Below are 16,713 nucleotides of genomic sequence, written 5' to 3'. Positions count from 1 at the left end.
CTACATAAATTTGCATAAATAGAGGATTAAAAAGTAGGGATTGAGAAAATAGTTTTTATGAAGAATTCAATATTAGGAGACATGAAGATTTAACTGATTATCCATTTTTAAACCTTGAAAATATGTGATTTTAAGAAACCAGTGAACAACCAAGGGAAGTGGACCGGGAGCATACAGGGATAGGGCCCTATGACAATGTAATGGTCATCATGGATAGTTTAAAGATGAAGAATCAGTGGCAAGGGAGTAAGATGAATAACTATGGTGATAGTTCATCAAAATGATCATTTGCTCAATAAGTCAACAGTATATACTGAGCTCCTATGTTCAGGACAAATGGGAAGTAGCACTCACTGACAGAATGCCAAATATAACTTATATTTCTACATATTTCATTACCTTTTCTTCCCAACAGTCAAGTAAGGCAGTTACTGGACTACACTAACCCACTACTGAATTAATGAATATGCCTTCAAACAAGTGGAATAAAAGGGTGGGGGGACTGGAGGAACCAGTTGAATGGGATTAAGACAAGTCTGTAACATTTACAGTGCAGCATTTCCATAGACCTTTACTTTTGTAAACGTTTGCATTTATTATTCCCCAGATATACCTCCAAAGGCTATAAAGCAAGGCAGTTGATTTATTTTTTATACAACTGATGAGAAAACTGGGGCGCAGAAAAAAAGCCTATCGACTTGCCCAAGGTTACACAACATACATCAGTTGCAGGGGCAGGAACTAAGAACCCAGGCTTCCTGCTACCCCGCCCACTGAGTCTTTCCACTGAACCATACTGCCAGGAGCAATCTACTGGCTTGCAACTTGGGGGCAAAGCCCCGTGGTTAGAGAGCACTCACACTTCACACCTGGGGCACGAACCTGTTGCCCGCGTGGCCTCAGTGGGAGGACAGTGGGTGGCCCGTCGCGGGTAAAGCTTGGGAGGTAATGGAAGGCTCCATTCTGTGGGAATCAGGTGGTTACTTACTCATATTGCCCGTTCCTCTGGGCTAGGGTCAGGGCGCAGGGCTCCCGGAGAGGACCCTTCATCTCCAAACCCTCGATAGTATGCAGGCGCTAGTCAAGGGTCTTCTTTTCAGAAGGGCAGCTGTGCAGGGGAAACGTGTTGTGGGGCGGTGGGAGTCTCCCGCCCCCCTGGCCGTCCTTCCCCATCCCCCGCAAACGTCGCCTCCGGTGCTGGCCCTCTCCCCTGCTAGGTTCAGCCTCAGGGCCTCGCAGCGCCCCCGCCCTGCGGTGTTCCGCAGTCCCCCAGACCCCCACCCCCGGCACATTGCGGCCTCCCCTCCCCCTTTCTCTTAGGCGGATACAGCAAGGGGCTGGGCTCCGACTGGGAGCGGCGGCTCCATCCCGGAGGCCTGCAGGCTTAGTGGAGCTGCGGACTGCGGGTGGCTCCAACGACACTGCCTCCAGCGTCCTGACACCAACCCGCCTCTGCTGCGCGTTGTTTGAGAAACAGCTCCGCGTCGGAGCTGGGAGCCGGGAGGCGAGAGCTTGACCAGAGAGAGAGCGGCGCCTTGCGCCCCAGCCAGTTTTCCAGGCCGCCGCAGATTCCGCCCCCTGCGGCCAACATGGGGAACTACAGCCAGTGACCCAAGGGATTGGGGGCTTCTTGACCACATCCAGCAAGGAATATATTTCAAATGCACCAGAGGACTTTGAAAATTCTATAGAAAGAGAACACGGCCATACCTATGAGGGAACTCAAACATGTTGGACCAACAGAATCCGCATCATACAGCCAAAAACAAAAGAAAAAACACCCTTATTAAAGTTATGTTGTACAGTGTTGGTTTTCTCACTTATCAGGTGTTCTACCCTTCCTCTTCTTTTTTCCAACTCCTAAATTGAAATATTTCTCAAACCTCAGACCTTTGCTCCTTCTTTGCATTCCCTCTGGGTCACCTCTAAGCAAGCAAAGTTCCAGTATATATCCCTGACCTAGACCTCTTACCTAATATAACACTTTGTCAAAAGAACACTGTGTGACAAAACAAGTTCATCATTTCAGACAGCCACCCAGCCCTGAAACCTCAAAACCACATGCTTTCTTCCCTTTCCTAATCTCTGTATCCAAACCGTTAAGAAGCCTTGTTAATATTTTCTTTGGAATATCTTTTTGATCCTTTTTCTCTCCTTTCACACTTCCATCACTTAATTGTAAGCCCTTGATGTCCTATCTGGGTTGCTGCATTTTCCCTGAATAAATCCTATTGGCTTTAATCTCCCCTTTGACTTTTTTACTTTGTTGACAGCCACAAAAATATTCTTCCCAAAACAATGCTTCAATTGTTTTATACACTTGCTCCACAATCTATACTTAACTAGATATCAAAACTGACTTTAAACCTATATAATTAAAAATGTAGTATGGAAATAGACCAATAGAACAGAATCCAGAGCCTCAAGACAGATCTGCACATATATGGAAAAGTGATATTCAAAATATGTGGCATTTCAGATCAGTGGGGAGAGAATGGATTATTCACTAAATGGTACTGAGACTATTGATTTTGGGGGGGGAAGGAGTACTGGAGATTGAACTCAGGGGCCCTCAACCACTGAGTCATATCCCCAGCCCTATTTTGTATTTTATTTAGAGACAGGGTCTCACTGAGTTGCTTAGTGCTTTGCTTTTTGCTGAAGCTAGCTTTGAACTCATGATCCGATCCTCCTGTCTCAGCCTCTTGAGTCGCCGGGATTTCAGGGATGCACCACTGCATCCAGCAAGAGACTACAGATTTTTCATATGGAAAATTATGAAATTAGATCCCTACCTCAAATCATAAAGGGAAAATTAATTCCAGGTAGTTTAAAAGATCTAAATGTTAAAAGCAAAACTTTACCAGTTTCAGAAGAAAATGGTAGGGGGCTTGGTGACAGCATACACAAGGCCCTGTAATCCCACTGCCCAACAAAGAAAAAGAAAATAGAATATTTTTTATGATCTTGAAATAGAGAGTGAGAATGATACCTTCAGTTATATTAAATTTCAAAATGGATGTGTTTCATGACAATATAAACAAGAGACAAGCCACAGAGTGGGAGAAGTTATTTTTCAACAAAGGGTAATCTATGAGGTCCTATATATCTGTCATCACCTTCTGACTTGCTCTTCCTCCACTCCTTCCAACTTGCTGTGCTTAATCATACTGTCTCCTTGCTTTTCCTAGGACTTGTCAGGCACACTCTTGCCTCAGGGCCTTTGAACTTTCTGTTTACACTGGCTGCACTCTCATCTCCTTCAGCTCTTTGCTGACATGTCACTTTTGTCAGCGAGGTCTTCCTAGACCACTTTACTTAAAATAACAAATCAACAATCCCCTCTTTCTAGTTCCATAAACACATTCCCTATCCTTCTTCCCTGTTTATTTTTATTCAAAGGATTTATCACTATCCACTATTCTAATTTTTTTTATCAGTCTTGTTGGTCATTTAACTTCCTCCACTAGGACATTAGTTCCATGAGGGTAAATAGTTTTGTCTGTATTGTTACCAGTGCCTAGAACCATTCCTAAAGTAGATGCTAGAAAAATATTGATAAAAAGAATGAATTAGTATTCAGGTTATATAAGAACTCTGATAAATAAGTTAGAAAAGGAAAGAAACCTAGTAGGAACATTGACTAAATGTATGAATAAGCAATTCATAGTCAATGAAACCCAAATGGTTAATAAAGACATGATAGGATAATTAACTATATTACTATTCAGGGAAATTTAAAAATGAAATCATGAGATCATTCCACAACCATTGATTTGGCAAAAACTTTTAAAGTTAGATAACACCAAGTGTTTCTGAGGATGTTGAACAGATAGATCTCTAATATAATGCTAGAAGGAGTATAAGTTGGTAGAATTGCTGTGAACAGCAATATAAAATTGTCTAATAAAGTTGAGAATTTAATGCCCTTCAACTCACAAATTCCATTTCTAGGTATAGACCCTGGGAAAACTCTAATTTCTATGCACAAAATGACAAAGAAAATAGTGTTCATTGCTATATTATTTGTAATCTCAAAAAAGGAAGCAAATTAAATACTTATTGGCATATGAATGGATAAATAAACCATGATATTGATGAAGTTAAATACTCTTTTGAAATTAAAATGAATGAGTTTGAGGTATATGTAGTAACAGTTAAATCTCAAAAATATAACAATGAGCAGAAAGTAAATTGCAAAACATATACTATATAATATTTATAAGTTTGAAAATATCTTCGGTTGCCAGTGGCTACATAGATATATAATGACCAAATTTAAACAATGAAGGGCACAACCACCAAATTTAAGAAGGGTTAGAAGACTGAGATTGAGGATTATACAGGGAATATGAACTACATCTGTAATATTTATTTCTTGCAACAATCTGTAAGTTGATGTTGCAAGATTTGCTAAAACTTGGTGGTAGGTATGTTTATTGGTTATGTTATTCTGTGTGCTTTCCTGAATTAGAATTGTTTGTAATTGATGAAATAAAAAATAAAGAATATATCTATGGGGGAGGGTTAGCAGTGTCAAATGCTGACAATAGGCCAAGGAAAATGGGGCTCAAGAAACTTTTTTGGATGAGTCAGGGAGTTTACTGGAGACTGTTCAATGTGTATTATCAATAAGCCATGAGGGGCCTGGGGTTGTGGCTCAGTGATAGAGCACTTGCCTAGCATGTGTGAAGCACTGGGTTCAATCCTCAGCACCACAGATAAATAAATAAATAAATAAATTAAATAAAGGTATAGTGTTCATCTACAACTAAAAATATTTTTTAAAAAAAAATAATAAGCCACAGGCTGGGGTTGTGGCTCAGTGGTAGAGTGCTCACTTAGCACACGTGAGGCACTGGGTTTGATCTTCAGCACCACATAAAAATGAAATAAAGATATTTCATTTTAACAAAGATATTTTAGTTGTAGGTGTCTACCTACAACTAAAAATTTTAAAAAATAATAATAATAAGCCATGAGGATAGAAGCAAGAATAAAGGGAATTGGGTGGGGAGGGGCTGTGTCATGAGAAAATGGAAATAGGAGACCACATATTGAAGAAGTTTAGAAATTAAAAAAGAAGCAAAATATACTTTTTTGTTTTTTAATTTATTCTAATTTTTTATATATGGCCGCAGAATGTAATTCAATTCATATTACACATATAGAGCACAATTTTCCATGTCTCTGGTTGAATACAAAGTAGAGTCACACCATTCATGTTTTCATACACATAGTTAGGGTAATGATGTCTGTCTCACTCCACTGCCTTTCCTACCCCCATTCCTGCTCCCTTCCCTTCTGCCCTATCTAAAGTTTGTCTATTCCTCCCGTGGCCCCCATCCTCATTATGAATCAGCCTCCTTACACCAAAGAAAACACTCAGTATTTGGTTTTTTGGGATTGGCTTACTTTACTTAGTATTATATTCTCTAACTCCATCCATTTACTTGCAAATGCCATGATTTTATTCTTTTTTAATGATGAGTAATATTCCATTGTGTATATATACCACATTTTCTTTATCCATTCATCTACTGAAACGTATCTGGGTTGGCTCTACAGTTTAGCTATTGTGAATTGTGCTGCTATAAACATTGATGTGGCTGTGTCCCTGTAGTATGCTGTTTTTAAGTCCTTTGGTATAAATTAGAAGTGGGATAGCTGGATCAAATGGTGATTCCATTCCCAGTTTTCCAAGGAATCTCCATACTGCTTTCCATATGGGCTGCAACAATTTGCAGTCCCACCAGCAATGTATGAGTGTGCCCTTTTCCCCCACATCCTTGCTAACACTTATTGATGTTTGTCTTCATAATAGCTGCCATTCTGACTAGAGTGAGATGAAATCTTGGAGTAATTTTGATTTGCATATCTCTAATTGCTAGAGATGATGAACATTTTTCATATATTTCTTGCTTAATTGCATATCATCATCTGAGAAGTGTGTTCAGTTCCTAGGCCCATTTATTGATTAGGTTATTTGTTTGCAAAATAAAATTTTAAGTAAATTAGTGAGAAGGGTTAAACAAAGGTTCTTGACAAAGCCTGAAGCCACTTTAAAGCAAATGCAAAAGAGCCAGCAAAGAAAGGTTCTTTTACGATGCTAGAAGTGAGAGGTTACGAGCAAAATCCCATTCCCAGTAATTGAGAAAAGCAAGGATCCAAATTGAGGATGGAGGAATTGGCTTAGAGAAAAGGCAAGATATGTCTTCCTCCAAGTGTCAGAACTTAAAACAATGCCTGACATACAGTGGATACTCAATAAATATTTCTTGAATGAAGAGTAAGAGATTATGTAGAAACTGAAATAAATTGAGGTAAGGATGCTAAAAATTGAGGTCTTTACCAGAGAAAATGATGATTGTATATAAGAGACATCTAGCCAGGCATGGTGGCACATACCTGTAGTCCCGACGGCTAGGGAGGCTGTGATAAGAGGATTGCAAGTTCAAAGCCAACCCAACTTAGTGAGACCCTGTCTCAAAATAAAAATAAATAAATAAATAAAAAGGGCTGGGGAGCTGGTTTCAGTGGTTAAGTGGCTTGGGTTCAATTTCTGGTATCCTCCAAAACAAAAATCCAATGCAAAGATTTAAATGATCACTAAACACAATGCAAATAAATGAAACTTTAGCTTCAAGAAAACAGAAATCTCATTATCTTTGTCACCTCCCCCCATGGGATTAAGTGAGTGCTCAATGCCTGTCTTTTATCCATTAGGCCATAATCACTAAGTGTCTAGAAACTAAGATTTCAGAGACAAAATAAAAATTAAGACCTTGGTTTGTGGATGTGGCTCAGTAGTAGAATGTGTAGAATGCTTTCCTTAGCATGTTCAAGGTCCTGGATTCAATCCCCAGTATCACAAGAAAAAATTGGGATCTTTAAGATAACAAGGCTATAAACTAAAAGAAATTAACAAACTTAAAAGTAATTGCTATTTAAATGGCCACAAAATAAGATAGTGCACCATATTCATTAATCGTTAAATTTATTTCAAAACCCACTATATTTGTTTGATTGATTGTTGTGGTGCTGGGCATTAAATCCAGGACCTCATACATACTAAGCAAGAGCTCTACCACTGAGCTACATCCCTAGTCCTAAAACTCATTATATTTGAAAACATATTTTAGGTTAGGTTGGAACTTCTCACTTCTCAAATCTGCATAATTATTATGGATAAATCACAGCCATTATAAATTAAATTAGTTAACATGCAGACAAATAATTTCAAAGGCAAGCTTACAAAAGCCCTTTCAAAAATTTATGGCAAAAATATGAATGTTTAATGTAGAATGCAGATGCATTTTAATATGTTTAATATGACACTGGCTGAAGCCTCCACAAGTCAAATTGTTTAGGGCTTGTGAAGGCAAAAACAGGCCTGCCTGACACAGATGAGGCTGGGAGGGAAGATTTCAAGTAGGTGAGTCAGCAGCCAGAGACTAGAAGGCAGGCTTAACAGAGGCATAAATGATTTATTGATTTTTAAATCACCACCAGTTGAAAAGTCATGCTTTACATGAACACAAATCCAACATCGATATTGTTTTCCATCCAGAAAAGCATACTTTATTTACATATTTCTATTTTACATTTCATCAATGTGTTTTTATTTTAATTCCTTGTAGAATTTGGGGTGAGAAAGGCTCATTTCCTGGGGCCACAGTCTATCACAGGCCCAGCAGGCAGGAGAAACTGGCCTCCTTGTATATGTGATGCCTTCCAGACCCTCTGAGCCTCACCTTCCCTTTGCTACTTTTTTCCTACTCTGGCTAGTTTTTTAATTTCTTTCACCCTCTACTCCTAGGTCATTCTCTTTGGCTAGGCTCTCCTTTCTACATAATGAATCCCATAACCACGTCTGGCATTGCCCAGGCCTGCTTGCTTCCTCCTCTCAGAAACTGGAGATGCCAAACTGAAAGAATATGGAGTCAGTCTGACCTTTAATACTCCAAGGATCTTTCCTGAATATGTCTTTCCAGAGTTATCACCTAAGACTACTCTATACAGACTTTATGTTATACTCACCCTCACCCTTGTGACCCTTCTCAATTCCTTTTGGAACTGCACATGTGCAGCATTTAGTGGCAATCAGATATGTGTACTCATGACTCAAGTACTCACTTGATCATCCAGCAGAACACTGCTAGCTTGCCATCTTGGTCCTGACCTTTATATAGTGTTATATTACAAAAAAAGGTCATGGGCTGGGGCTGTAGCTCAGTGGTAGAGCACTTGCCTACCATGTGTGAGGCACTGGGTTCGATCCTCAGCACCACATAAAAATAAAATAAAGATATTGTGTCCATCTGTAACTAAAAAATAAATATTAAAAAAGGTCATAAGCTGTTGAATATATATCCACAAATAATTGGAGAGATGATGATGATGAAATTAAAAAACATTAAAAAAGTGGTAAAATTTCTACAATTTTCAAGATGACACTCATCAGACCCATAAGCTGCATTTATCTTATTCAAACTCTCATATAGCACATTACATTTCTCAAGTATTTTGGAAATCCTAAAGGAGAAAATAGGGTTATGGTTAAATTCATTTTGCTTTCTCACTTATTGGAAAAAAACTCCACATCTATAAAGTAAAATGATGATGTCTTCAATCTCATCACTTAGAAACAAAGCACAAGAATTATTAAAGTAAGCAATTTGATATCTTTTAAAGCACTAAATTCAAGAATTCCAAACATCAGGCCTTGAAAGCAGTTTTTGTCTATTTGTGAGTTCTATGAGGTCTACATGGTGATGGATATAAGGGGATGATCTATGAAGACTATCTGAGTGCCTCTCTACCCTCACCCTTGTGACCCTTCTCAATGTAGGTAGTGAGTGACGCTGGTCTCATCTCCAATGCAGGTTTCATAAAGGGAGAAGGAGGACATAGTTTTCGTGTTTAGGTTATTGGTTTAATCTCAGTCCAGGGTGTAAGACAGAAAGATTTGGGAAGAGTCTCTGCTGATAAAGACATTATGTTCTTTACATCATCCCTCCACCTCCAACACACAAGAGCCTCGGAAGTGGTAAGAGGCAAGTAGAAAAAGGGAATTTAAAAGCTGAAATGTTGTGGTCATGACAAAATGGAGCTGTGCTGGGGAGCTATAAGGACCATGGGAGGCCTATAGGGAGTTAGCCACATTACATGGATGGACGCTAGATGGATTACTGAAGAGCCAGTGCAGACTACATCAAGAGCCCAAGAAGTGGCCCCCTTCTACCCACCACTGTTATTTCAGTCTTACATAAACTCTGGAGTTCAAAATCAACATAAGGATCATGAAGGAGGGAGGAGATGAATCCTAAATCTGGTTAAGTTTAAATATGAAATTATTAAAAGAGCCCCAAACATTGAATTGCCTGAATTTTACATGCATGAGGCTGGATTGTTTCTCTCAGGAACAACCTTGCCAAAAGAAAGAAATGAAGCCCATTTCTAGCCAGCATATAGTCCAGAAACTTGTCTGCTTGCTTATGACTGGATAACAAGCAATTGCTTAGCACCTAGCAAGTAGCATTTTGATAGGTATCTGTGGAACATAAAGATATATTTTCTTGCAGAAAACATTGATTTTTGCAGAATTATTTTCCTTGCAGAAAATAATGATTTGAATCTTCCTGAAGATTTTAAGCAACAAACTAAATTGGGAAATGCTGCTCTAATCAATTTGACTGTTTAATTGTTTGACCACATGCTACTTATTCTCAGTTTCATCATGGCGCTAATGCTATAATACTATACCTTTCCCCCAATCTCCTCTGTGACTGTACCTGCTGGAATAGTCTTTTCTTCAATGCTCATCTCAGTTGGTTCTTCTCCTTTGAAGTTTTTCTCCTGTCACCTCTCAGCTGGAAAGGAATGCTCTAACTTCTGAACAATAGTGTCTCTTTGTACCTCTTACAGAATTTTCTGAAACTTCTCAAGGTCTGTATTGTTTCATATTGTTACAGAATGAAAAAGCACATGATGCACTCTGTTTATTCTTATCTCCACTTGCCCTACCATCTCATCACTTTTTTTTTTCAGTGTGGATTATTAAACCCAGGCATGCTAGGCAAGTGCTCTACCACTGAGTTATATCCCAAGCCCTATAGTTACATATTTTAAAGTGAATGTTTATAAAACATTTGTTTATATTTTCATATGGCATGTCTATTTTACTTAATTTACTTTTAATGTGCATAAAATATACATGCATAGTTTAACAAATAATTATAAGATGAATGTACATGTAACCTCTACCTGAGTTAAACAATTGAACATTGTTAACACTTTGGAAAGATACCCCCAAACCTCTCTCTAATCACTCCTTCTTTCTATGCAGAATTAAACTAGAACTAGTATTGAGCCACCATTCTCTGGAGAAGTATAAAAGCTTTTGTCTGTTGGTTTAGACAAGGTTTGTGCTATACTGCTCATTAAATTTTTGAAGATTGGGTTGGGAGTGTAGCTTAGTGGGAGAGCACTTGCTTAACATGTGCAAGACCCTGAATTCCATCCCCAGCACTGAAAAAACAATTTTAAAAAATCACCTCAAGATATAATCATTATCTTGGCCTTTGTGATAATAATTTCCTTTATTTTTTTCTTTTTAGTTTTATCACTTATGAATATAGCCTAAATATGTTTGCCTATTTGACATTATATAGTACGTATTCTTTTATATCTAGTTTATTTTGCTTGGTCTCTCTCTCATCCAGCAAGGAGGTCCACAGAACAGGGTAGAGGAGAGTGTGGCTGCTAATCAAGACCTCCGGAGGCCAACCTGCCATTGTTGGTCTCAGGAGACAAGCACACAGAGGTTCCTGCAGGCACCTGCCCAGTGGATCCTTTTGAAGCACAGTGGGCTGCATTAGAAAGCAAATCCAAGCAGCATACTAATCCCTCCCCTACCAATCCATTTTCCAGTGATTTACAGAAGATATTTGAAATTGAACTTTAAGCAATCTCTTTGGCTTATGTGTCTTGTCTGTACCTAGGTAAAAGCAGGGGGTGGAGGTCAAAGGAGCAAAGAGACTTTGTATTCCTGATCAGTATACTTTTCACTAATCCTAAAGGTCCCAAGGAACAAGTCCAGGCAGGGAGGGGTGATTTTGAAAGAAGTGAAGAAAGCCATTCCTAGCAAAGATTGTCTTGCAGCTAAGCTAAAGAAATCAAGAAAATGTTGTGCTCTCTAAACCTCCTTCCTTTGTCCCCTTACAAATCTCTTGACAATAGAAAGGCAGAAGTATCTGAACAGGAATCTGTATTCAAAGCACATTTACTGGAATAAAAGCAAAATAATCTCCCTTTACTTTTCAGGCCATTCCCCTGCCTCCTCCCAGTCAGTACTGACCTGTCTTAAAGATCAAGAAGAGTGCTCTGTGCTCAGGCTGGGAAGAGAGGCAGAGGGTGCTGCCAGAATTCCTGGGACGGCACATCAGCAACTGCCCAGAAGAGCTATATTTTGGGGGTAAAGTTGAGCTTCCATTTTGAGTAACAGAATAAATATTATAAATATATATCAAAAAAGCCAAAATCTTTATTTTTATGCATTCAAAATATTTTTAAAGAGTTCTCAATATTAAAAAATTGTATGAGTTGTAAGTAATCTTGCCAAAAGTAAAAAGGGTTAGTTGTAAGAAATTGCACATAAGATTGATTTATCATTGATGCCTATTGAACTAAAAAGAGAAAGGGCTGGAAGTTACAGGATCCCTAGCTTGTTCGGTATCATTCATTGTAAGTAGCACATTGTAACAACAATTATGCTTATGATCAATACATTCACTAGACTGTAGTTAAAAGAAAATGAAAGTAGTATTGTCCTGGTTTTGAACCTCTGTTGAAATTCTAATGTCATTATTTGAATGGAATCAATCTAAATATGTTCTAGAAAATATTTATTTTATATATTGTTGCAATTTCCTTATGTTAATTCTTTACTGTTTTAACACTAAGGTGACAATGACATAATCATCCACAAAGGGAACACAGGTTACTGTGTTGGTTTGTGATGTGGGTCTTGGTGGGTTTTGCCCTTTAAATTTTGTTCCCACGAGTTTTGCGGGGATGGGGATTCTGGTTTTATTAGCTTTGTGTATGTGCTCACTCCTCCTCACCTCCTTTATGGTGAGATCATCCCATTGCCAGTTGCAGCCACTTGACCTCGGGTAACAACTGAGATCCCATATCATTTTTACTTTTGAATGTTGACCTTACAATCAAATGTAAGTATATATATTTGTACTGATGAGAATTTATAATCTGCTCTAACAAAATAAATGTTCGTGGTAGAAAAAAAAAAAAAAAAAAAAAGACCTCCGGAGACTAAGCAGGAAGCACGTCTGATTTTACTGCGCAGTTACCATGTATATATACTCAGGCAGTAGCTAAGCAGATTACAGGCAGCCACCAATGCAATTTCTGCCAACTGTACTTGCAGCGACCAATCGGAGTGGGGCTGTAAAGCCAGAGCAGGAACTGCAACACATGGCCTCACACCCAGGGCTGTGCCAATGGGGTAAGCAGCCTGCCATTCCCGAACATAGCACAAGGGGAGTGGCCTGCTACTCAGACACCGTTAACATATGCCATGAATACAGTACTCCATGCACTTGTCCCTACATTATTTCACTCAATAGTATGTGTCATGCATGTGGTTGTACATAGATGCTATTAAATTTCATTGATGTATACTATTCCATTTTTTGAATGTATTCAATTCAAATCTCATTACAGTTTTAATTTGCATTTTCCAGATGACTGCTAAGGTTAAACATCTTTTCATATTGCTTTGTTATTTCTTCATTGTCAACTTTTGTTTGCTTTATCTTCTTTTTTTGTTTTTAGTACTGGGGAGTGAATCTAGGGGCACTTAACCACTGGGCCACATCCGTAGTCCTTTTTAATATTTTATTTAGAGACAAGGTTTCACTGAGTTGCTCAGGACCTTGCTAAATTGCTGAGGCTGGCTTTGAACTCCCAATCCTCCTGCCTCAGCCTCCCAAGCCATAAGGATTACATGGATGTGCCACCACAGCTAGCTGTTTTGTCTTCCTTAGATCAGTATCTTTTAGGCAGGCGCCTGCAAACTCAGTTCAGAGAACATTTTTGTGTGGTCATTGACCTAATATTGGTTTTTACTTTTTTAAATTGTTGGAAAAGTCAAAAGAATAATATTTCACTATATGTGGGTGTTTTTTTTTTTTTTTTTTTGCTTTTTAAGTGCTGGGGATCAAACCCAGGAATTCATACATGCTAGGTAAGATTCAGTTTTATAGGAACACAGGCATGCTCATGTGTTTACCTATGATCTATGACACCCTTCATGCTACAACAGCAGAGCCTTGTCACTGAGACAAAGTCATTATACTCTGTAAACAGCCTCAAATATTTACTCTCTGGCCCTTTGTAGAAAAACCTGCTGTTTCCCTCTTCTAGGTTACTGGTTCTTAAACTGTGGTCCCTGGACCAGCAGCATCAACATCACCTCAGAACTTGTTAGAAAGGCAAATTCTTGGTCCCACTCCAAACTTACCAATTCAGATACTCTGGGAGTGGGGCCAGCCATCTGTGTTTTAACAAGACCTCCAGGTGATACTGATATACAAGTATCCATTTTTTGGCAAGTCATCATAGTCTTTGGAATCTTGTTCCAATTGGTTAACTGCAAAGGAGTCCTGAAAAATATTATGTAAGTGTGGAAATGACAGATCCTTTGGCTCTCGCTTTGCTGTTACTAGGCTCTAGGTTTAGAGTCTGTGTTCCTGAAGCTAAAATTCCAGATTCCTCTGTGTTTCCAAGGGCAAAGAGAATGAACACATGTATGGGGTTGGTGTTTGAGGATGTGGCTGTGGATTCACCTAGGAAGAGTGGAAGAACCTGGATGGTGCTCAAAGAGTACTTTCCACAGGGCATGATGCTAGTGACCTCCAGCAGCCTGGAATCATTTGGTTACCAAATTACCAAACCTGAAGTGATCTTCAAATTGGAGCCAAGAGCAGACCCATGATGGATGAAGACTATCCCCATCAAACCGGAGCATCCCAGATGTCTAGAAAATGAAACAGAAGAACCAGGAAAATCAAGACTGACATTCCTGGCAACTTGTGATCATGATAACACGACATTATCTGAGAAGAAGGTTCAGTGAGGAAAAACATTTTATTTGAGCTAAAACTGTATTTCGAAACTGACTATAAATAATGGAAAATATTTAGAAATGAGACCCAAAGTGTTTTTAAAAACTGGTATGCATGTGAAATCTGGCAAAAACGTTTTTTTTTTTTCCTGAAGGAGGAAAAATGGGAGAAACCACAAGAGGACAACATATAATAAAGACGAATCAGATATGGTCCCTATCCTAAAAGAGATCACAGTCTAAGCAGGGAAGTTTCCTGACCCTCTTCTCATTCATTTATTTCAGAATCTACCTTTGGGAAAGTGTGATGGCACCCAACTGCTGATTCTAACAAGCAACGATGAACAGGGTAAATTAATTTGGCAAACACAGTTTTGCCTTCTTCCTATTTTAGAAGGACTGACTTTCAGTAATTATGTTCTTCTAACTTTTTTATGGTACTGAGAATTATATTCAGGGGCTTTACCACTGAGTTACATCCCCAGTTCTTTTTATTTTATTTTATTGTTATTTTGAGACAGGGTCTCCCTAAGTTGTTGAGGCTCGCCTCAGACTTATGTTCCTCCTGCCTCAGCCTCCTGAGTCACTGGGAACTTTCTCATATCTTGACTTTTTCCTTGGCTCAGTCTAAAGCTCAATGCATCACCCTTTCCCCTCTTCTTTTTTGTTAACTAACATCCACTGAGTTTACATTACATTCCTAGACCATGCTAAAATTTTTACATATATTTTACATTAAATCTCCATAAAACCACTTTGAATTAGGTATTATTATACCCACTTTGGAGATGCAAATCTGAGGTAAGAGAGGTAGAATAAGTTGGTAGAATTTGAACTCCAAGTCTTTTTGACTACAGAGCCAAAGTTGGTAATACCCACTATTTGTCTTCTAATGATTTTTATCATGGATGATATTGTGCCTTTAGCAAATCCAGTTCAGATTATTTAGCATGTGTTTCATGTTTTTTAAAAATATTTTAGTTGTAGTTGGACACAATAGCTTTATTTATTTATTTATTTTTATGTGGTGTGGGGATTGAACCCAGTGCCTCACACATGCTAGGCAAGTGCTCTACCACTGAGCCACAACCCCAGCCCACATGTGTTTCATGTTCTAGGGATCACAGACACATAGAATTTTGAGGATAGGACCACTTTAAAAAATCTGCTATATCTTTTTCCTGAGCTAGGTTTTGTGTGATGGTTTTTAATTAATTATGTTGTTGGTTTGTAATTAATTATGTTTTTGGTTCCAGGGATTGAACCCGGCGGTGCTTAACCACTGACTCACATTCCCAGCCTTATTTTCCTTTAGAGATAGGTACTCTCTAAGTTGGTGAGGCTGGCTTTGAATTTGCCATCCTTTTGCCTCAGCCTCCTGAGCCACTGGGATTATAGGCATGTGCTACTTCACCCAGCTCTGATAGTTTTTAAAAGTAAAAATAATCCTCATATATACAACATAAAATGACAATGGTTAAAAGCAACTCCTCAAGGGGCTGGGATTGTGGCTCAGTGGTAGAGTGCTTGCCTGGCATGTGTGAGGCACTGGGTTAGATCCCCAGCACCACATAAAAATAAATAAATAAATAAAGGTATTGTATACATCTAAAACGAAAAAAATAAAGAAAAGAAGAGATTCCTCTACTATATAACCTTATTGTAAACAGTAAAATACATCATATTATTTCCATTATATTACACATTACTACTATATGATCCCCTCAGTCTAAAATAGTTCTTTTCCTTTTTTAGATTCACCCTATCTACTAGCTCATTCACCTGTTAGGGATTACTTAAACTTGTCAAACTTTGAACAATGTTTTGCCATTCACCTTTTAAAAATGTTATTTGTTTGGGCTGGGTTTGTGGCTCAGTGGTAGAATGCTAGTCTAGCATGTGTGAGGCCCTGGGTTTGATCCTCAGTACCACATAAAAATAAATAAAAGTATTGTGTCCAACTACAACTAAAAATAAATATTTTTAAAAATTAAAAAATGTTATTTGTTTGTTAATTATGTAAAGAAACACATCCACTGAGAAAACAGGAAATGATAGACAGGGAAAATAAAAACTCATCCATGATTCTACCACATTGATAACATTTTGAGTAGACCTTGTAAGGCTTATTCCTTTGTGGGAATGTATTTATGTAATAAGGTTTTTTTTTCCTTTGGCAAAAAATAGAATCATTTTATTTATTTATTTTCCCTGCCCTTTTTCATTCGACAATAATTTAGGAGCATATTTCCATGTCAACAGAGGTCTATTAAATAATCATTCTTGGTGCTTGTATAATATTCCATTTATAAATGTATTATACAATGTGTTGCCAATCCCTTCTTCTTGGACATCTAAGTGTTTTCCATATGGTCTCCTCTCTTTGCACTAGCTATCCTAAGAAACATTACTTTTCTGAGAATGTACTTTTTTTTTGGTCAGTAGTTGGGAATGAAACCAGGGGTGTTCTACTATAGAACTACATCCCTAACCTTTTTTTTTTTTTTTTTAACAATTTGAGATAGGGTCTTGCTAAATTGCCAGGGATGGTCTCAAACTTGCTATCC

The 16,713-nt window shown here is 38.3% G+C and overlaps 1 protein-coding gene across 4 annotated transcripts in view; it reads right to left on the bottom strand.

Annotated features, from left to right (window-relative positions):
- The window catches only part of Ocrl (OCRL inositol polyphosphate-5-phosphatase), a 58,723-nt gene extending 57,261 nt beyond the window's left edge, over window positions 1-1,462 (bottom strand). For all 4 annotated transcript variants that reach the window (XM_077106962.1, XM_077106963.1, XM_077106964.1 and 1 more), the window contains exons 1-2: window positions 1,329-1,462; window positions 989-1,059 (exon numbers count right to left, since the gene is read on the bottom strand). In XM_077106962.1, coding sequence (XP_076963077.1) covers window positions 989-1,059; window positions 1,329-1,367 — 110 coding nt within the window. In that variant the 5' untranslated portion in view covers window positions 1,368-1,462. The remainder of the gene's footprint in view (window positions 1-988; window positions 1,060-1,328) is intronic.
- Between the last annotated feature and the right edge of the window lie 15,251 nt (window positions 1,463-16,713).

The sequence above is a fragment of the Callospermophilus lateralis genome, chromosome X, assembly GCF_048772815.1.
Source record: "Callospermophilus lateralis isolate mCalLat2 chromosome X, mCalLat2.hap1, whole genome shotgun sequence".
NCBI lineage: Eukaryota > Metazoa > Chordata > Mammalia > Rodentia > Sciuridae > Callospermophilus > Callospermophilus lateralis.
This window is presented reverse-complemented; position numbering and strand designations above follow the sequence as displayed.